The 22192-nt window shown below is 36.8% G+C and overlaps 3 protein-coding genes and 1 long non-coding RNA gene across 5 annotated transcripts; 1 reads left to right on the forward strand and 3 right to left on the reverse strand.

Annotated features, from left to right (window-relative positions):
• The first annotated feature begins 1013 nt into the window (after window positions 1-1013).
• LOC118750820 (S1 RNA-binding domain-containing protein 1-like) lies at window positions 1014-7103 on the forward strand. Its single transcript, XM_036485551.1, has 13 exons — window positions 1014-1168; window positions 1223-1552; window positions 1635-1948; window positions 2010-2248; window positions 2307-2689; window positions 2761-3043; window positions 3158-3357; window positions 3423-3612; window positions 3669-3803; window positions 4085-4180; window positions 4246-4375; window positions 4453-4582; window positions 4652-7103. Exons 1-13 carry the CDS (start codon window positions 1108-1110, stop codon window positions 4864-4866), a joined length of 2706 nt encoding a protein of 901 aa, XP_036341444.1. The 5' UTR covers window positions 1014-1107; the 3' UTR covers window positions 4867-7103.
• Window positions 7104-7860: 757 nt separating this feature from the next.
• On the reverse strand, window positions 7861-8511 carry LOC118750821. Its single transcript, XR_004994434.1, has 2 exons — window positions 8220-8511; window positions 7861-8156 (listed from the first exon to the last, which is right to left on the reverse strand). It is a non-coding gene; the product is annotated as an uncharacterized LOC118750821 (long non-coding RNA).
• A 1777-nt stretch (window positions 8512-10288) lies between these two features.
• On the reverse strand, window positions 10289-12806 carry LOC118750822 (scaffold protein salvador-like). 2 transcript variants are annotated; one of them, XM_036485553.1, is made up of 3 exons: window positions 12699-12806; window positions 10842-12535; window positions 10507-10739 (listed from the first exon to the last, which is right to left on the reverse strand). In XM_036485553.1, the coding sequence occupies exons 2-3, from the start codon at window positions 12506-12508 to the stop codon at window positions 10655-10657; spliced, it is 1752 nt and encodes a 583-aa protein (XP_036341446.1). In that variant the 5' UTR covers window positions 12509-12535; window positions 12699-12806; the 3' UTR covers window positions 10507-10654. The 2 variants fall into 2 exon arrangements, with proteins under 2 accessions (XP_036341447.1, XP_036341446.1); XM_036485554.1 differs by having other exon boundaries at window positions 10289-10739; window positions 10842-12737.
• An 8512-nt stretch (window positions 12807-21318) lies between these two features.
• On the reverse strand, window positions 21319-21981 carry LOC118750823. The gene has a single exon (XM_036485555.1). It carries the CDS (start codon window positions 21979-21981, stop codon window positions 21319-21321), a length of 663 nt encoding a protein of 220 aa, XP_036341448.1.
• Between the last annotated feature and the right edge of the window lie 211 nt (window positions 21982-22192).

Here is a 22192-nt window from a genome sequence, read left to right on the forward strand (position 1 = left end):
CGCATTTTTTGGATGGCGGTGATGTTAGCCTTTGTCTTCCCGAGGACATCAACCAGCTGGACAGAGGCACCTTCCCAATTAAGGGTCCGGATATTCCAGGTGCATAGCCTTAAATCATAGTCCTTTATAAGTTTGCCGGGGTCGTCATCAAAAAAAAAACGAGTTCTCATCCGAGTCTTTCTGTTCTTTTTAATTGGGCGGGGTTTTAACATGGTGGGACCTAAACCCAGCGCACGCGAACTTTTACGATTTCTCAGTTTAGGTCGCTCCGAAACGGCTGTTTTATCCGTACGTTGTGAGCTGCGATTGGAACCGTATGCGCAAGAATCAGTTCTGACCACTCCCAGGTGAATGACAGTCAAAAGGTTTCCACTTCTGCGCACGGAACAATCCCCCTGCTGTAAAATAAGTAAAATCAAAAGCGAAATACATGTAAAGCGAAGAAATCATCTGATCTTACAATTGTATTGTAATCATTGTAATTGTAATTGCTGGTAGCCCCATCTTGCAGGGAGCACTACCTTGTATAAATTCGCCTTGCATCGAGCACTTTTCATCAGGTTCTTTGTCGCCGGGAAACCAAATGAGCGGCGAATTCATTTACGAAACTTGATGTAAAACGGAAGCGAACTCCGTTTCAAACCAACTGGCAGAAATGTGCCATTGTAAATGGCGCAATAGGATAATCATCGAGTGGCAAGACTGATCATGTTTAAGATGAGCATGTCGTTCGACCAATTGGAACGTGTGAGACTGGAATAAGAAATCAGCTGATGAACGCGTGGTTTTCAAATTTACAGTTTTGTAGCGGGATTTCACATTTTTTCGTAGTATACGCAATTAAAAATTTGTGAATTGCTGGAGTCTACTTTTAATTTAAAATAGTCGTTGTTGGCGCTTGTAAAAATTTGTTTTCTGTGTAAATTCCAGTTTTGCGATTTTTGTTTTACTCGCGCACTATGGTTGGGCGCCCACGACGTCAAGCTGCAGTTAGAGCCACGCAGATTATAGAGCTGTCTGATTCAGACGATGATGCTCCCACAGTGTCTAGAACAAGGCGACGTGATAGTTCTTTTTCTCCTCCTCCGACCAAGTTGGCTCGAATAGATGCTGCGGCACGTTCAGTGTCTGGGGGAGAAGTTGCCACTGGAAGCGCAGCAATTAGCCGGTTAGCAAAAGTTTTATATATCTTACCATTATTATTAATTTTGCATGTTCATAGAAAACGTTTTCCTACAACAAAAAAAAACCGGTAATACTAAAGAAGCAGCCAAAGTTTCAGAGAACCGCACCAAAAAGGACGGAAAATCAGCGTCGCGATCTAAAAAATCCAAAGAGAAACCAAGTGTCACGATTGATGTTGACTGTGATGTCATTGAAGTTGCGGAGGATGGAGATGCTGAGCAGCAGCAGTTGGATTTGACTATCGGAGATCCTGAAGTCGCAGCGCCTGTAGATACAACAGATGGTCAATGCAATTCACGTGCAGAATCGCAAACAAGCAAGCCATCTCGTGAGTCCAATACTTACACTGGCCGCAGCTCCTTTTGGGGTATGTACGAATATAACGTATGAATTTACTATCAAATACGCCTATATCTATGTGTATACGTATGCCCATATATCATTCATAGCACGTCGCAAAGTGTGGCGCGTCGATGAACTACTTGCCGAAAAGGAGAACGTTGAACCTAGCACTGCCAGGAATATTGTACAATTGTTGGAGAATGAGAATACCATTCCCTTCATTTGCCGTTATCGTCGTGATTTGATTAATCACATAACACCTGAACGTTTACGTGATATAAAGAACTCTTACACGGAAATCGTAGAGCTGCGTAAACGCGCTGAAACGATAGTCACTCAATTGGAAAAAGAGCAACAGATTGGTGAAGAAGTACGCACAGAGATCTTATGTGCTAAAAGTAATGAGGAGTTGGAGTTTTTGGTATGGAAAATTTAAATAGCTTGCTTGCGAACTTTTGTTATAATATGTTTCTCACAAACAGTATGCGCCATATAAACCCGCTAGCAAAGGTTCACTTGCCGAACGTGCTAAAGCGCTGGGTTTAGGTGATGCTGCCGATCGTTTACTATTCGGGGAGGCGCCTGAGGTTCGTTTAGAAACGTTAGTGGATCACAACAATCCAGATTTGGAGAGTGTGGAAAAGGTATTGCAGGGCATTTGTCACATAATTTCGCATAATATTAGCAAGCATACAGGTGTCTTGGAAGAAATGCGAAGGCTGTAAGTATATAAAAAAAAAAAAAGAAAAATAGAAAACTTGATTTCAACGTTTCGCTAGTCAAAAGGTTCATCGCATCGTGCTTAAGTGCTCTAAAGCTAAAGATCCCAGTACAGTAGCTGTTAAAAAGGCAGCAACTACGGTTAAAAACAAATTGAATAACAATAATAATACTATTCATTCGAAGAACAAAGCAGATGCTTCAAAATATGAAACTTATTATGATTTTCAACAAGATGTTCGCTATTTAAAACCACATCAGGTGCTCGCTATCAATCGTGCTGAGAAGCAAAAATTCCTGACTGTAAAAATAATCACTGCAGATTATGTAAAAAACGATATTAAACGCTTTACACGCGAGCTATTTATGAATGAAGGTCTGCGTTATCCGCTACGCAACCAGGTGTTTGAGCAGGCATTCGAGGAGTGCTACAGTAAAAAATGTAAGCGAATGAAATTGTTTGTAATTTTTGTAACTAAATTTTCAGTGTACAAATTTTCTTATTTCTCGTAGTGCAACCCCTTTTGTCACGGCAAATACGCAGCGATTTGAATGAATTGGCCAAAAAGGCTGCAATCGATGTCTTTGCCCAGAATTTAAAGCAATTATTGCTGCAATCTCCACTAAAAGGTGAACGTATTCTTGGTATTGATCCAGGCTTCACCAATGGCTGCAAATTGGCGCTGATATCCGAGACTGCCGATGTTTTGGAAACAGGCGTGATATATCCGCATGCTCGGAGCAGTGATCCCGAGGAGGTGGGCCACCAACTAGCTAAAATGCTTATAAGACACAAGTGAGTGTAACGTAACACAGTATATAGATTTTATCTTTTATTTTTTATTTTTTTTTGGCAAATTTTATGAAAAATAAATATACAATACATCTTTCATTCATTTCAACTCCATAGCTGCAAAATAATTGCTTTAGGCAATGGTACAGCCTGCCGCGAAACAGAATTTTGGCTATCGAATTTATTTGATTACGGTATATTGGACAAAAATACCGTGCGTTATAGCATAGTGTCGGAACAGGGTGCCTCAATATACTCATGTGGCGAAGTGGCGCGTAAAGAATTTCCAGATATGGACATGAATGAAATAAGTGCAGGTGAGATATACTAAAAGGACAATTTTCACAAATAGAACAGATATATAAAATTGTTTACTTTTCAGTCTCCATTTCACGGCGGCTAAATGACCCGTTAAGCGAATATGTGAAAATTGAACCACGTCACATTGGTGTCGGCATGTATCAGCATGACGTGCCAGAGAAAACGCTTAACGAGGCTTTAAATGAAGTCGTTTCCGAATGTGTGAGCTTTGTGGGTGTGGACATTAACACAGCCAGCTTAAGTGTGTTGAAGTGAGTCAATTTTTTATGTTTTCTCACGATTAGTTGACAAATTTTGATTTTTCTAGGCATGTTGCCGGTTTGAGTGAGAAAAAAGCTCAAAAAATAATAGAACATCGTTCAATTAATGGCCCTTTTCAAACTCGCAAAGATTTATTAAAAGTGAAATCCATAGGCGAAAAGACATTTGTACAATGTGCGGGGTAAGAAATGGATTTGTGTATAAAATGTTTACATATGAATGTATTTTAAATTCTGTTTTGAACATAATCCAGATTTACTGAATTCATAGCAGTCCGAGTTTGGTGAAATCTATGAAAAAATCTAATGAATCCGATTTACTACGAGGGTATATATTCAGTGATGGAATGTTCATAGATTTCGCGAAAAATCATACTATGAATTCAGTCATAGCTCCGGGATGGGTGGCAACTCGTTTTCACGGTTTTATAAATTAACTTTTTTAACTCTTCTCTCATTCTAGTTTTATACGTATTGAACCCTTGACTGTAGGAAGGAAAATTGAAAATCTGCTTGATTGCACTTGGGTGCATCCGGAGAGTTACGCAGTTGCTAAAAAGTAAAATTTATTCTATACATATTTTGTAACTTATAATTTTTAAGTATGTATATATTACCTTGTAGAATCATAAGCAAATGTAATTTGCTGCTAAATGATATCGGCACGAAAGCGTTTATTTGCAAAATCAAAGCATACGCCTTACAGTGTGATATGGAAGAGTTAGCTGAGGATTTTCAAATACCAAAAGAGCGGGTAAAATCTTTTCTATTTTCAATGTTATACTTTTAAATTTATTTGCATAACTTCTATGTATTTATAAAAAAACTTAGCTCGATGTCGTACTAATGGCATTACAACGCGAGCTCACTCAAGACTATCGCGCAGAATTTGCTAAGCGACCACTATTTAAGCAAGGCTTAACACGCATAACGGAGCTCTCTGAGGGAGATGTGCTAACAGGTAGTGTGACTGATTTCTTGCTGCAGTCTTTGGAATGAAATTTAAAGTCTTAAATTATTGTCGTTTCAGGTGCCATATCTAATATCACACACTTTGGTGCCTTTCTTGATGTTGGGGTTGAATGTAATGCGCTCTTACATATAAGTAAAATGAGAAACACAGAACTCACTGTGGGTGATCGCGTTACCGTTTCGATTATACAAATTGATATTCCACGTAAACGTATCGGTGTACAGCTTGAGGATATGATAAAGGAGACTGACACATCATTTACCTTGACATAACTAAGCTAAGTTTAGAGTTAGAAGTGTAGTTAGTAGAATTTAATGCATGCGTATTTTGTTATTAGCTTAAAAAATTTCATATTTCCACGCCTAAAAATACGTATATGTATATAACATACATATATTGTCCCTTAAAATGCATATATTTAGGTTTGTGCGCGTACGTTTTTCACATTTTAATTGGTTTAATCGTGCCTAAAAAATTTAGTTGTAAACTTCCAAAAACCCCTAAAAAAATTCCCAAGATCCCTAACAAAATTCCCCCAAATCCGCCCAAGGTTAAAAAATATACCTCTTTGATCTTTAGCCATACAATTATGCACTATATAACTGACATCGGGGGATGAAAATTCGCCTCAAACGTAGAGTTACGTTTTTTTTTTTTTTGTGAAAAATCTTAAAATAGTATTGGTTTATTTGGTTAATATTAAGAAGTAAATTTGTAATAATCTTTTTTTGCAAATAATTAAAAAGAAGATAAATACAATATACTAAATGCTGTTGGGGTGAAAATTTACCCCACGATGAATGCTAAGATCTATTAGAGATATATTTCGGATCTTGCAAACTGTTAGTAACATGAATTTTTAGGATGGTTGTTCATTAGGTCAGTTACAAATCTAAAAAAAAAAAAACCATAATCATTTTTTATAAATAGAATGCGATATGAAGGGTTCATGTTATCCTTGCCAGGAAGGACGGGTTATATAGATAGGAGTTATCGGCGACTGTTGCTGAGAGATCCCTAGAAGCTGCAGGTGCTGAGCTGGCAAGTGTCGTTGGTTCTCGAGCTTCATGAGTTATTAGAGCTTGCATGGGGATCTGTTCTTTAATTATTGCGGAGGACAGCACTACTGCCTTTAGTTCGCTGATATCCTTGATGAGATGTTGGAGAGACTGGGGAGTGTCTTCTTTGACTTTCAACACTCGTTTAACTTCGTCTTGCAACTTTGAAAACTCCTGCGATAATTGCGAAACTCTTTTACACTCTGTAGCAGGATTGTGTAAATCTAGATCAAATGCGTTTGATTTCCGGATAGTCTCTATCAATGAGTTGTTTACGAACCTTTCAAACTTTTCGATATTTTTAATGGTGACCGGTCGCAACTCAAACACCTCGCACAGATGAAATAGGTATGTATCATCTAATGCTTTGCATGTGGGGATACTGTCTTTTATTCTTCTTATGTCCCAAGTTTCTTCATCATGAGCTGGTTTTGAGGGGGGGAATGGGTCTACTTGTGCTTTTACATTTTATTATTTGACACTTCAGATTCGGTTCTTGCTACAGAATTGAATGCAAAATTTCTTTCCCGCAAACCAATTTTTCATGTTTGGAAAGGGATAAAATCGCACAGGTCCAGATCTGCAAAATATCGTGCGTAAAATATTATAAAAATGTCCAATATGCGTAACCATGGTAAAATGCCGTATTGGAACTTATTGCGAAAATAAGGCGTTTCCATAATTTATAGTTTAGAAATAAAATAGAGACTGATGCTTTGGCTTGAGTCAATTCCGAACACAGCCCTTCTTTGTTAGTTGCGATCGTTTTGCCTTTATTTTAACATTCCATTTTTCATCAATTGTCGATTTTCCCTTCTTGAAATTAGTCTGATCAGGATTATACTATATGTGCGTCCTCATAGTCTTTCCGGCCGAAGATGCCGTGTTTTTTTGCCTTTTTTGGTGCACTTCCATCTAGTTCTGGGTGCGTTCAGAAATGCATCAAGCCAAAGCATCAGTATATTTTATTTCTAAACTAGAATTTTGATGGAAATGTCTTATTTACGTAACTAAGTTCCAATTTGGCTTATAACCGTGGTTGTGCATATTTGACATTTCTATAAATTATAGTTTAGAAATAAAAGAGACTGATGCTTTGGCTTGATGCATTTCAGAACGCACCCTCTATCGTCCGAATTGATTTGTTTGTGGTCTCTGGTGTGTAATGGCGCATCCATGTTTCACCAATTGTTATGAATCTACGCAAAAATTCCTTCTCATTACATTGAAACGGAAATTTGACTTGACTTGAGTGATTGGAACATCGTATAATTTTGTATTGCAAATTTACAAATTTTTTTAGTTCAGTTTAAATTTATTACTTATAAACTATTGCGTGATGCATACTGGTTTTATATAGTGCAGGTACATAAAATATAAAATAAATATAGTTTACGGTGGAAGAAAAATTGTAGTTCGGCCGGTGTGTGTGTGTGTTGGTGCGGTGCGTGTTTATAAGTGGTTTAGTCTCTGACCAGGTATTTATGTCCTCGCTTCACTGTGGCGTAATCCGGGCCTCAGGGCCAAGAAGGGCCGATGCTTGTTGCCTCCTTATGCATTGGGCGATCCACGCTCTGAGATCTTTTCGACGACTGGTGGTTCGTTGCGGTTGATTGTTGTTGTGGCGGCTATACATCGCGGTTGATACTAATGTTTGGTGTACGCGAGCTGGCAGGTGTGGCTTTTGGCATGATTGGCCATCCGTGAAATATTTCGTTAGTATAGTATGGAAAGCGCGTATCTCATATCGTCGTATAGTACGGAAAGGGCGCATCCCACATTGTCGCAAAAAGGAAAAAAAAAACACAACTAGATTTTTTTATTGGATATAACGATTATAATTTGTGTTTTTTTTAGTTAGTTACGGCCTTTTGTATTTCAGCGTGATACACCCTTTCCATACCATACGACGATTTCAGATACGCCCTTGCCATACTACACTAACGTTTTGCAATCGTTGGATTCGGAGCTTGTTCGATGGTCATTGCGTGGATTCAAATAGTGGCCCCCATGTCCGGATTTGATCACATCGAAGTAAAGTTGCCAATTACTTCGAAATGTACAAGTCTACTATACCAGTCGCCATTCATAATAGGACCTTTAGTTTTAGATGATACGGCTTTAGTTCCTGCAGGTGTGCGGGTTCTGATTGCCTATCGAGCCGCTCGGAATTAACGAACTTTACCGTATTTCCTGAGACGTATTGTTAATTACGTAGGGGCCTGAGAATTTCGGCGCCAACTTCGGTGTGAAGTTTTCGGGGATGCGAATGAGAATTGGTGCTCTCGTTGCATGACCATCTCCTACGTTTGGTTTCCATGGGCATCGGCGCAATATATTTTCTGCTGTTTTGCGGCTATGGTTAGGTACCCCTAAATCGCTGTCCATAATTCTAATATGGCTGGAGTTGCTGCGGGTGTTCTTTTGGCTCTGCTGCTTTTAGTGCGTTTTTGTTGCGGCGCTGTTAGGTTGCACTCGAAGTTTGGCCGCGTTCCAAACCATCACTATATTTTGTAAAACAAAGCAACTGAAAATCGCGTAAACTTTGCAAACAAAACATTGTATACATTTCGGAATATATATTTTTTTTGGATTCTCCTTTGAATGGCTGAAACAAGACCGCTTCCCACGTCAGGTTGTTCCTCCAGTTAAATGTAGTTAATTCTAAAGCTCCACTCCAGTAGAGCGCAAAAGATATGTAGGCAAAATTAAAAGTATAAGCACAGAAGCAGGGTTGCATTGTTGACGTATACGTGTGAAGTCCCAGAAGTTTGTATACGAGTTTATATACTCGTGTGTTTGCACAGGCCGTAGTTTGCCCAGTAGTAATTGGATAGCTAGTAGGTGGACGATATGTACACCACGATTAAACGATTTAAAAAGAAGCTTAAATTTTTTGTAAAAATTCCGTTAATTGAGCAATTTTGTCGGTGTTGAAGTTTTGAAAAACTTCATCAAAGTTAGTGTTATATTGGAAGATTTCGAATTCCCCTCTAACGTTTTCGTAAAGATTGCAATGATAGGTTTGGGTTCTTTTTTGTTAATATTTGCAATGATTTACATGCTAAAAATTGTTTGTTCTTTTTGTATTGAAATATGGCTTATATTTTAGCAACACACACTCCCATTTAAATCCAAGAATGATACTGTGTACAAAAATTAAGAAAAATCTGCAAAGTTTCAGCAAAATCGCGAAATTTTTAATACGAATTTCTAAAAAGAATTCAGGTATGCAGTTTTATAGCCCATTAAATTTTGGTAGATGTCTTAACATTCGCGTTGGGTTTTTAAAATGTTTTATATATAAAAAAAATTGAAAATTTTTTATATGGAAAAAATGCGTCGGACAGTCAGTAAAAACCAACGAGATTTTTTAGAGATTTGAAATTTGAACATTATTATACTAAAATTTTTCTTAATTTTGTACACAGTATCATTCTTGGATTTAAATGGAGTATAAGCCATATTTTAATAAAAAATTAACAAACAATTTTTAACATGTAAAACATTGCGAATATTAACAAAAAGATCCGCACGCTCAATTTTTTGGAGTAACTGTATGTATGTACGTCTTTCCATTTGTCTTTTTAACCGACTTCCAAAAAAGGAGGAGGTTATCAGTTCGTCCGAATATTTTTTAATTTATTTTTTTTTTATTTTTTATTTATTTTTTATTTATTTTTTATTTTGTTTTTTTTTTTTATTTTGTTTTTATTTTTTATTTTTTTATGTATGTTACCGCATAACTTTGGACCACGTCAACCGATTTCGATAATTTGCATCGGAAAGGTAGTGTCTCAGAGGTGGTCCCATGCTAATCTGGTTAAGATCCGATCAGTGGATCATGAGATATATATATATATATTTATTTTTATATGGGAGTTGAAGTCGGTTTTTTTTTTGATAAAAATTACTTGTGGTATACCAACTGTATGAGTTGATAAAACTTTGATTGCGTTTTCCCACAGAACTGATCGTTATATTAGGTTTGTTCCACAGGCAACTTGTAAAAAACTCGAGCAAAGTTCAAACTGTGAGCGTATATCAAAGAAACTCCACTTAAAAACTTACTTGTGGAACGCGTATGTGTAACTCGGAAGTGACTTCGAGTAGCTTGTGGACCAAGGCTATTATTAAATATGCGATATGTTATCATTGAAATTGTTTTTGTTCTTTATTTTTATTTATTTTTTTTATTTAACTGGTGGAGGAAGGCTTGCCTTGCTCGAGCTTTACTCATCCTAAAAATTAACTTACATAACGTGACAATTTACGGTGCTCCAAATAAAAATAGATACATTTGATAAGATATGAATGTACATTAATCATTTTCCCCATTGACTGTACCCGTAGACGGCGGAAGGAGGGTGGGGTTATCCATAAGTACGCTAGTTCCCAGAGTCGATTAAGGTTTTAGACATTTCTGTTGACTGTTACCATAAAATACATGCTAGACAGAAATATCTTTTCTATTAGCACAAATGCAGTTGGAAGTTTTTAATGATTCGAATGTGTCGTTAGAGTTTGACTTCCTCGCAATTTTTTTATGGTTTCCTTAGTTCATGGCTCAACATTACGTTACATACTTATTTTAAAATGAGTAAAATAAAGAACAAATCTTTGAAAATATTAATGTACACATGCATAAATATATATATTTTTTCTGCAAAAAGTCATATAAGTTGAAATGAGAAAATGTGAATATATACTTAAATCAAAAGAGCAAGAATAAAACCAATCACAAAAACGTTCGAAATAACTTAAATATTAAACATAAATAATATATCAGTTAAAATCAGTAACATAAAACTTTTACTTAAGAGTTATATAACATTTGATAGTACGAAAACAGTTCACAGTTCGTTAGAACAAGACAGTCTAATTATATAAGATGTTCTTTATATTCGTAAGCATCAAGTATTAAATAGGGGAAAAAATATATAGAAATATAACACAGCACCCACAATTTTCCAATAGAATATATAACGGTTCATATGGAGTGTTATTGGTGTGTGGCTTGTGTATGTAACTCTTGTAAATAACGCTCCTGCTCGGCGCGTCGATTTTTTTCCAAAATTAAAGCACGTCTATTAAATTGAAAAACAAAAATGAAAACAATATTAAAAAAATATAAAATTAAATGAAAATAATCAATATGTTACCGCATAATTCATCACTTCATCACTTACCTGTAACGTTCGTAGAAACCTACAATTGTGCCAAGCTCTTGTTTAAACAGACGCACCAACATACCATCGAAGCACTCAAGCTCTTGCAAACTAAACATGTTAAATTGCAACATATGGTCTTTAGATGAATCAGCATTTGAATATACCGCCAGCCACTTGGGTATCTCTTCTAACAAATACGGATTAGCTGGTACCAGTGCGTTGTGTGTATGCACTGGCGGTGTGTAAGGAACTGGTATTTCAGGGCATATAGCCTTGGGTGGCTCGGCTGATGTAGTATATACATAATATGAGGTAAGGCAGGGATGCTGTCGCTGGCATTGCCCTGTATATTGATTTTCATAATAGGTACCATGAACCTTGGAGACAACACGTCGCCAACCGACTGGCAGTCCTTCCCTTTCTAGTGGGTGGGACCAGTGGGTTGTATGTGTGTGGTGGTCAATATAATACTTTCGTCCATGAAGAGTGTATTGCATCGCCCAGCCTGGCGGTAGTGGCAATTCTTCCTCCAGGGACTGCTGTGATGGCACTTTTTGTAAAACATTCTGGGCACTGTTTGTATTGCCGGCAGATTGAGCGTGAAGCTGTCTTGACGGTGCATGATACAGAGATTGTACAGAGGCGGCAGCTGCTTTACCAGCAGTCAGATCATAAGACGATTGAATGTTATTGTTTGAAACGGCCAAAGTTGTGTTACTGTAAATAGGTGACTCAGAGCGAACATCTGCACTGGACAGGGTTGAGCGACTATCGAAATTGTTCATTGTTTGGTTGTTATTCATTATACTGCCGGAAGCATTGGAAGATACCCTAAACGGATTTTCATAGATGGGATAGGAGTCTGCGCCGGCGACATAACTGGTATTTGTTGGATAATGTTGCGGTGGTGTCGGTGTAGTGCCGCGAGGCAACTGCAGCATATTGCTATAGGAATCGATACCATCAGTCATTGATGCCACATTTGTGTCAGCACTGGCAAAGCCGCGTATTCGACCATCATATGAGTTGCTATGCTTTTGGTTGGCAGAGTGTCTACGATGAAATTGTTCATATGCCGAATTATTTGGCTGCAACAAAGGTGACGATTGCTGGCGACGCATACGATCTATCTGCTCAATATTGACATAGTTGCTGTTGCTACTATTGCTATTGTTGCTAGCAGTATTATGACCGTGACCATTGCTACTAACATCCAGGTTATTGCTCGAGTAAAAATGGGGATGTTGTGTGGTTGATGCTGCTACAGTTGTTGGTGCGTAAAAACCGGTAACGCCATAACGCTGCTGACGGGTCTGTGATACCGATCGCATAGTTGCTGTTGTAGGTGGCAATTGAGATTGTGCTCGTCTTGCATGGTAGTAATCCGGTTGTGAATTGAACTGTGTATCGTTGCCGCACGAGTACGTATTGCGACTAGAATTTCCAGAGCTTCGCCCAGTAAACTCACAGCTGGGTGATGTGCTGGCACAACGCTGCAGTGATTTCTTATTATGCTTGGCTCGTTGCTCATCAAAAGTCCAAACATTTATCACTGGTATTTCAGGCGGCGTTTCCTTTTTTACATACTTACCAACCACGCCTTCCTTGTGAGCGGTCGCCTTTTCTTTGCTGCGTCGCGACAACATCGTCGGTTTACGATTGCACAGCAGAATTAAGTAGTTCATTCAATCTGCAACACCGTCCATAAATAGCTACCGGAAACCGAAATAATCATATTGAAATTTATAATTTCATTGTTCGCCATGCAAATACAAAAATTTAGTAGTTGGAGTTTTTGGTTAAGAGTGAGTTAATTCCTGTGCGTTCTTTAAGCTCAGTTTGAATGATCGAAATGAATTTCGCTACAAAACCTACTCAATAATAACACAGCAAATAAATAAAGGACTTCTATCGTTGTGAAGAAATAAACAACCGGAACAAATTTACATTTATAAAATGTCAAATTGAATTAATCGGCGATGTGCAGAAACGGACATGGGATTAAAGCTATGGATGTGCTGCCGACTATCGAGTCAAATATTGTTATCGAAAATACAATCGAGTCGTCATCAAATACTATACTTTTGTCTTTAAAAACGAAAAAAGGCAGATATAGAGTATGATGTATTGTGGAGTTATAGAGCCAGAGCCTCGACACAACAGTCCTTTCAGACCGCCAGAAAACGGATTTTAATGGGTGATAAGGGAAGAGAGTAACAGTTTACCTCAGCAATTTCAGACGCCGACAAATTAATTAACAATTTAGTGGAAATATATAACAGGTATTACAAACGCATGTGGACATTTCTAATATAGTATACAAATGATATTTTAACAACAAATTATTTAATTACTACTAGCAACTACATTGTGAAATTCAGTTAAAGAAGAACCCCACTAAAGCTTAGTATCCAGCTCTTAAGAAAAGCAAAAACTCCATATAAAATGACGTACAAGAAATGGCTAAGAAATTTTCTTGAGTCAAATTTCCTTAAGGCAGTACGCAGTTCTTCAGAAATTTAGTACGCTTTCTACTACGGTTTTCTAAAGTTTTTTGTGAAAAAAGAGCACAAGGCAACCCAGGTTTGCAACAGAAATATATACCCGTTCCATTATTTCTTGAGGAAAGAGTGAGGCAACAGGCTGTGAGGTATAAAAAATGTCAAAATTCCTTGGACACACACGCGAAATAATGGCAATTTTTTCTTGACCGTTTTCTTAAGAGCTGGATACTAAGCTTATAGCTAGAACTCCATAGGCAAGCGTATGCGTGCGTATGCGTATGCGTACGTTTGACAGCTGGTTTACGGGTTAGTAGTAGCCCCAACTATTTCGGGCTGTTCCGTCCAAAGGGGTGACCCGATCCAAAAAAATAATTCCACACACTTGTAGTCGAGGGTCTACACATTATTTTAATACCTACTTTAGTAATTTTCGGCCCGTAATTTATTTAGAAACTTGGTTTGAATTATGCTCTTTTTTGTAAAATTCAGAAATTTCCATACATTAATCCCTCCTATTCTCCTTAAAGCGGCCACTTCATCAATACATTTTTATATTCGCCTTCCCTTTGCACTTTATTCTTTTAGTTATAACTTTGCTGAGCTGTATATACATGTTCTTAAGGGATAAAAACTCGCATAAGTACTTGCGTAAGCGCAGAGAACATGAATTCGAATACGTATTCTAATACGCACAGAGTTGAATTTTCTCAACTTTCATGAATTTGCTTGCGTAGGCAACCAACTCCAAGTTAATAACACTACAAGTTTGGGTATACATAAATACATATAGATAAATATTTTGATAGAAAATTTTACGGCTTGGCAAATGTTTTCTTTATAAACATGTATAAAAATGTGTATGTATGCTGCATCAACTTGTTGAAATGACAACTGTCTTAAACAATGGTTCTGTATTGCTAATCTCAGTCTTCTTGGTTGCACCTGAATAGATACGGCTATATATTAAGATTCTTATATTTTGGAAATTCTATATCCAGTTTATCTATATTTTCATACTCAGACACTTTACATTCTAAAAAACGAAATGGTAAATAATTTATTTAAGCAATGCAATGCTACTCATATTAAATACAAATCGATAGTTTATGTTCGACTAATGGATTAGAGTAAGTCATCTTTGGAAAGAATGACGTTTGCAAAGGTGATCAGTGCTGCCAACGGTCTATTTTAAAAGGCAAACACAAAAATTTACTGATGTTCTTGTTTTGTGTTATTTTTTCATTTAAAACTAATTTGTGTACACATTGCGTGCCAAGCCGGTTTTTGGTAATGTTTTAAAACGTGCAGCGAAAAATTCGTAGATATTTACTATTTGGTTTTTTTTTGACAATCAAGTTTTAGAGCCCAACAGCTGCTTATTTTAGGATAATACTTGGTAGTTAGAAATCTGAAAAGATATTGAGGGTTTGTACAGCCTTTACCAAAAAATAAACTATATTTTTATAAAAAACTAACTAAAATTAAATAACAACGACTTTTAATATGTGGTGCGTTTAGAATTTTGACACGCGGTGTAATGTTACGTTAAGAACTTAAAAAAAATAGTTAACTTATAAAATTATTAATTTTTAATTAGCAAATTGAGTATGGCACTGTGCTATTTAGTTAAGAAAATAGAGTACATCCTTACAACTAGTTTTTAATTTTTTGTTTTTTAATCCTTTAAAAGGCCTTTAAAATTTCAAAGGGCTAATAACTTAAAAAAATACGCTAACAAATACATAAATTCTCTGAGGTGTAGTCGTTCCTGTATCAGCGGAAAAGTAAAAAAAATATCAGAAATATGAGAAAAATGCCTTTTTACTAACTTAAAAAAGATATATCATATTTGCTTTGAAAGCAGTTTAATTTTCAAAGTACAAATAACATATCGTCGATGTTTTTGCAAAACCGCCCATCGACCAGTTGCAAAACCGCCTAAATCGCCGCTGTGGCAAAAATGAGATTTGGTAACCCTGAACTCCAGGCATCGACATTTATGCATAAAAATCGTTAGATCGTTATTAAAACGACAGGTTTGTAAATTTGATTTAGCTAGAGAAAATACCGCCTATTAAGGCAATGCCTTCAAAAAATAAACCGTTTTTTTTTGCTCTTCTGTAAAATTTGAGTGCCGTAAGGTAGGCGGTTTTGCAATTGGACGATGGGCGGGGTTTTGCAAAAACATTGACGATATATATATATATAGATATATATTTTAAGACACTAAAAAGTATTTTTATAATTTTTCCAGATATTTTTACTGTCCCGCTGTTACAAAACGACTACACCACAGAGAATTGAAGTATTTGAGCATTTTTTTGTTTAAGTTGTTAATGTTAAAGGCCTTTTTTTCTAAATTCTACGTATTATGAACTTATAACCTAAATAGAACTGTTTGTTGTTTGATAGTGTTTGATAACACATTTGTTATCGTTCTTGTCAGATTTGATGTGAGCTTACTTAATTGAAGGTTAAACACAGTATTATATTTTTGTTTGTTGGATTTTTTATGTAATCGATCTATCTTCATTATATTTTCACCAATTATATTGTTGGTACCATGATAAAAACATTACAAGGTAAAATCACTGAGAGGCAGTCGTGACATTTGCCAGCAATATAATTTTAACCCTAGAACACACACCCGGGTACAAATGTATCCACTTTCAACTTTGAAGTGTTGTAACTTTTGAACCGCTATACCTCTATACCGCTTCGGATCTAGGAAGATTATTTAGTTTTGAGTTCAAATTCAAAATTTGAACCAGATCGGACCATTGGTTCAGGAGCTACAGCCTTCCAAACACATTATATACGTAAACACACACCCGGGATACGTTTGTACCCCAATAGTAAAAATCCTCATAATAATAAAAAAAAAACATTTTTTATATTATTTTTTTATTTTTAAAATTAAAAATATTCATTTCACACATTATATTATTGACTTTTATTATAAAAATTATAAAAATGCATCTTATATCTAAGGAAAATCATGGCAAATAGAGCAATTTGTTGATGTGACCGAATGTTCAAGACACATTGGCTTCTTACATTTGTCGCACAGCTTTCTGGTTTTTCTACGGCGTTTTTCCTCTTGTGCGTAACATAAATAGCAAGATCCGGACACAGGTTTTGGCGTGCGCGCTGCGGCAGATGTTGATGCTGCTGTTGACACCATTGATTCCACCGGTCGGTTGAAATATGCTTCAATAGCAATTTTAGTCGAAAAATTTCGCGTCACTTGACGATTTATGGCTCTGGCTTCAATAATGGGCATACACAATGCTTCAGCCAAGCTGCGCAGGATCTGCTTACGCTTGTTGTTTGTTCTCCAAGGCAACATAGGGTTATTCAAATCGTAGACAATGTAGGCTGTAATGTCCAACATGTTGAAGAACATCGCTAGTGGCCATCGTTTTGTTTGTCTTTGTGTTGGATATTCCGCAAACATTTGGTCCATTCGATCAACACCACCTTTGGTACGATTATAATATTCAATTATTTCAGGTTTCCCACTGTCAGCTATTTCAGCATCATTATGCATGGTCGAAAGCAAAATTACTGCTTTATTTTTTTTGGGAACATAAGAGCACATTGTCACATTATTTTTGAAGCCAAATGTCGTTGAACCAATTGTCCTGTTTTTGTTCTGCTTCATTTCTTGAGGAATATATGATTTGTTTTTGCGCAAAGTTCCAACGATCGTGAGTTTCCAGGTGAGAAGCAGTTCTGCAACTGGCAAGGTCGTAAACAAATTGTCCATTGTAATGTTTCGGCCACTTCCTTGGTATTTGGCAGACAAATCCTTCACCACTCGTTCGCCTTGGTTCGTTTCCCTACCAGTTTCTGCTTGGCCAGTATATATTTGTCCATGCAGTGGATATGCATTTGTGGCATCGCAAATCCACCAAACCTTGATACCATATTTAGCAGGTTTTGACGGTATGTACTGCGTAAACCGTGTGCGTCCACGGTAAGGAAATAATTGTTCATCAATCGTCAAGCATGAGCTGGGCTTGTAATGTGCAGCAAGATTATTGTTCATCATCGTCCACAACTCACTGATCGGTGCTGCTTTATCAGTTAGTAAGCGTGTTGCACGAGTGTTTTTATCGTCAAATCTTAGGAACCGCAATATCGAACAGAAACGGTTGACTCCCATTGTGGCGCGATATAAAGGATAGTTTTTGACGCTCCATAAATCTCGAACATGTTCTCCATTGCTATGGTTCGTGTGTTACGTTCAAGCTTACTTTTGGAAAGAACTTTATTTTATATATTCAATATAGGGATGTGTTTTACAAAGTTCAGTAATAGTACAAAGTAATCGATTATTAGTAAAGGTTAATGCTAACGTTGTGTTTACACCACAGTAATCTTACAACATCTCTCTTTCCTAGAAAGCTATGTGTATGGCTTAACATTAAAATTAATTCATGTAGTATAAAAGGCTTTTTGAATTATACAGCAAATATAAATTTAGATCATAAAGCGAAAATTTGAGTTTAATACAAAATGTAATGAGTTATACAGCAAATATAAATTTAGATTATAAAACGAAAAGTTTGAATTTATATACATAAGTATTAAATATTTAATCGGGTTGGGGGTACAATCTTTCTTCCACTCCTCGTTCTAACAGCGGAAGCATTATCAGTTAATTCTATCGTGGTGCCTTCAAGAGGCTGTGAATCAAAAGCGGTGGTTTCTTTATCTCCCCCATTAGCGTAAGCGTCCCCAATACTCCGTTTCAGTACCGGCTTTAATATGTGCTCTCAGTTTCTTCTGTAGACCACACCCTCAGGGTCTTGAACCATGAATGACCTTGGCTCCTTTAAATCTTTTATTATTGTACCCGGGCACCAAACTGATGTTGGTGTTTTCTTAAAATAAATTTTCTCTCCCGGATTTACTGGTTTCAAATTTTTTGCGGACGTATTATAATTTTGTGACATTTTAATCTTTTGTTTGTTTATTTGTCGTCTATACTCATTAACATCAACTAATTTTGATTTTAAATTTTCTTGTTGTGATGGCAATTTGGTTCTCAGCTTTCTCGACATCAGTAACTCGGATGGACTTGAGAGATCGTCTTTGGGTGTTGTTCTATAATGCAGAAGCGCAGTATATGGGTCTGTTCCTTTTTCTTTGCATTTGTACAACATTGTTTTGATTGTCTGAACAGATCTTTCTGCTAAACCATTTGATCTTGGCATATAAGGACTGGAAGTAATGTGTTCAATACACCAATCTGCGCAAAACTGTGCAAAGTCTTTTGAACTGAAAGGCGGGCCATTATCCGTTATGAACACAGCCGGTATTCCCTGTCTGGCAAAAATTGACTTGAGTTTCATTATAACCTGGGTGCTGGAATACCCCGTACTTAAAATTTCACATTCAATGAACTTTGAGTAGTAGTCAACAACTAACAAGTAAGTCTTTTTATCAAATTCGAACAAGTCAGCACCCAGCTTGTACCAAGGAATGTTGACCATTTCATGGCACAACAACTTTTGTTTAGGATTAGATTTACGAAATTTTAGACAAATTTCGCAACTGGAGACTACATTGTGGAGGTCATTATTGATATTAGGCCAGTACACAGAGTTTCTAGCCAAATTCTGGCATCTCTGTATACCCATATGTCCCTCATGTAAGTAATACAAAATTTTTGGTCTAAGATTTTTTGGTACAACAACTCTGTTATTTTTTAGCAATAGCCCATCTATCTCAACAAGCTCATCTTTAACTTGATAATAAGGCATCAATTCTTTATCAATTCGCTTTTTATTTGCGGGCCATCCATTCTTCGTAAAATACAAGAGTTTTTGAAAAATTGTATCTGTTTTTGCTGCCTCTCTAAACTCATCTAAGTGACTACTTGGCAAAGCAATTTGCGAAATAATTAAATTACAGTGAATATCAATATCTTTGTCCACTTCCGTCAGTGCATAATCTTTAAGTGGCGCTCTGGATAACGTGTCGGCAATAAACAAGTCCTTTCCGGGCTTGTAAACGACAGTAATGTTGTACGCTAATAATCTGAGCATGAATCTTTGCAGTCGCGCGGGAATCTTATACAAAGGTTTGTTGACAAGTGTAACCAACGGCTTATGGTCCGTTTCTACAAGGACATGACGTCCATAAACATACTGATGGAAGCGTGTACATCCGTATAGGATAGCAAAGAGCTCTTTTTCGATCTGGGCATAATTTGTTTGTGTTTCAGTTAGTGAAGCAGATGCATAGGCAACAGGGTTCCTGTCATGCATAATGACTGCTCCAACAGCATATTTGGATGCATCGACTGACATGACTAATTGTTTTTTAGGATTGAAGTAGGTCAAAACCGGTACATTTGTAATTTCTTTAAGTAAATTTTGAAATTCTTCCTCTTGTTTATTGTCCCAATGCCATACTACATCATTCTTTAAAAGGTCTCGTAAATATTTCGTTTTTGCTGACAGACTATCAATAAAACAACCCAAGTAGTTAATCATTCCCAAAAAGCGCTGTAATTCTTTTACATTTTTTGGTACCGGCATCTCAACTATAGATTTAATTTTCTCTTCATCTGGCTTAACGCCTTTTTCACTAAATATGTGTCCAACGAATTTGACTTCCTTCTTTAAAAATTTCGATTTTGATTTATTGAACCTTAGCCCAACACTTTGTGCCCTTTCCAAAACTGACTCTAAAATGGCATTATGTTTTTGAACGTTCGGAGCATGGATCAAAAAATCATCCATATATATTATTAGACCCTTAATGTGGCCGAATAGTCTAATCATTTCTGAATGAAAAATTTCCGGCGCTGCATTGATACCAAACGGTAATCTCAGAAATCGGTAACGCCCAAAAGGCGTGTTAAATGTACATAACTTTGATGATTCTATATCTAATGGTATCATCCAGAAACCTGAGTTAGCATCTAATGTGCTGAATATTTTAGAACCTGCCATTTGCGACTTACATTCATCGATGTTCGGAAAGGAAAATCTTGGTCTGACTATAGCCTTGTTTAAATTTTTAGGGTCCAAACACACACGTAAATCTCCGTTGGGCTTAGCCACTAAAACTATTGAGTTGACCCATTCGGTCGGTTCACTAACTGGCTCTATAACCTTTAACTTCATCATACTGGACAGTTCCCTTTTTAGTGGCTCAAAAAGTCCAAATGGAACTCTGCGTGGTGCATCTACTACTGGTTGATAGTTTTCCTTTAATTTCAAATGACACTCACTTTCCAACTGCCCTAATCCTTTAAAAACTTCTTCATATTTTTGTAACAGGCTCTCGCAGCCTTTTGATTCACAGCTTATTGTAGTCACCATTTTTACCAAATTCATTTTAATAGCCAATTCAAGACCGATCACATTTTTACATTTCATATTAAGGACATAAAATTCAGCAGAATAAGTTACTTTTTTATACAACAATTTTACATTGACTTTTCCTAGTAGAGGCAATCTTTCCCCGCTGAATGTTAAAATATTATGACATATCTTACTTTCTAGCTTACCGATATTTAATTTATTAAAGTTTTCGATCGATAGTAAGTTCGCCTGGGCCCCCGTGTCTATTTGACACTTCAGCTTCGCGTTGTGTATCTCCACCTCAATGTTCCAGTCTTTCACCGCACCAGTTCTGCCACTGCTAACAATTTTACTCACTCCTATCACATTCGTTTTTGTTGTTAAGTTTTTGTTCCTGACAGTTTCAACATGTATTCCGCCCACGAAAAATTGCGACTCGTGATCTTCATTTTCTTCCTCTTCTGCACTTGTCTCGCTCTCTTCGTATACGTTTCTCACATATCTCTTTTGCCCGTTATTCCCCATGTTTCCTTTACGCCATTTTGTGAAGCAGACATTTGCAAAATGGTTCAATTTTCCGCACGTGTAGCATTTTTTACCTTCTGCCGGACATTTGGTTTTATGTACTTGCCCACATTTATCACACGTTCTTGATGTTTGCTGCTGAGCCTATCTAGCACTCTTCTCCTTGTAGTTCAATGCAGATTTTCTCAAAGCTGCTACCTGTATGCTTTCGGTTGGCTCACGTTGTATCATGGCTGCATTTTCTTTTGCTAGTTCCATGCTATTAGCTATTTCAATCGCTTTATGCAATTTTATGTTGCCTTCGCTTAAGAGCCTCTCCTTTATTTTATTGTATTTTTGTGATAAACCGCATATAAAAATGTCCCTTACCAGATCTTCACGTATATCCCCGAATTCACAAGTTTTGCTAAGATTTTGCAATGCGGCAGCGTACTGACTTATTGTCTCTTCCGAGGATTGACGTTTTGTAAAAAACCTGTGGCGCTCTATTACTATATTGACTTTTGGAGTGAAATACATTTCCATTTTGCTCCATAAGTCGTCATATTGGACGCTGTCTATATCGACATTAAACGAAGTGAAAATGTTTAGACATTCTGCACCCAGATGGTGCAAGAGAAGTGCAACTTTTCTTTGCTCGGTTTGATTATCTAAAGCAGATGCACGCAGAAATATTTTGAACTGCGTACTCCAAGCCTTCCATTCCGCCGCCAGATTTGACGCTCTTATGTTCAAAGGTGCTATGGTAGTAGCAATAGATAGCACTCGCTGTGCCTCTGACATGGTAGCGTTGCCTTCATCTACCATTTTTAATTTTTTATACACGTAGTATATACTATTTTTATTTAATAGCTTAGCTTTGGTTAGCTTTTGAGTTATTTCGTTGTGCAACTATTTTAATTGACCCCACCTGACGCCATGTGTTACGTTCAAGCTTACTTTTGGAAAGAACTTTATTTTATATATTCAATATAGGGATGTGTTTTACAAAGTTCAGTAATAGTACAAAGTAATCGAT

This window comes from Rhagoletis pomonella, unplaced genomic scaffold, assembly GCF_013731165.1.
Source record: "Rhagoletis pomonella isolate Grant_MI unplaced genomic scaffold, Rhpom_1.0 Rhpom_scaffold_00414, whole genome shotgun sequence".
Classification (NCBI taxonomy): domain Eukaryota; kingdom Metazoa; phylum Arthropoda; class Insecta; order Diptera; family Tephritidae; genus Rhagoletis; species Rhagoletis pomonella.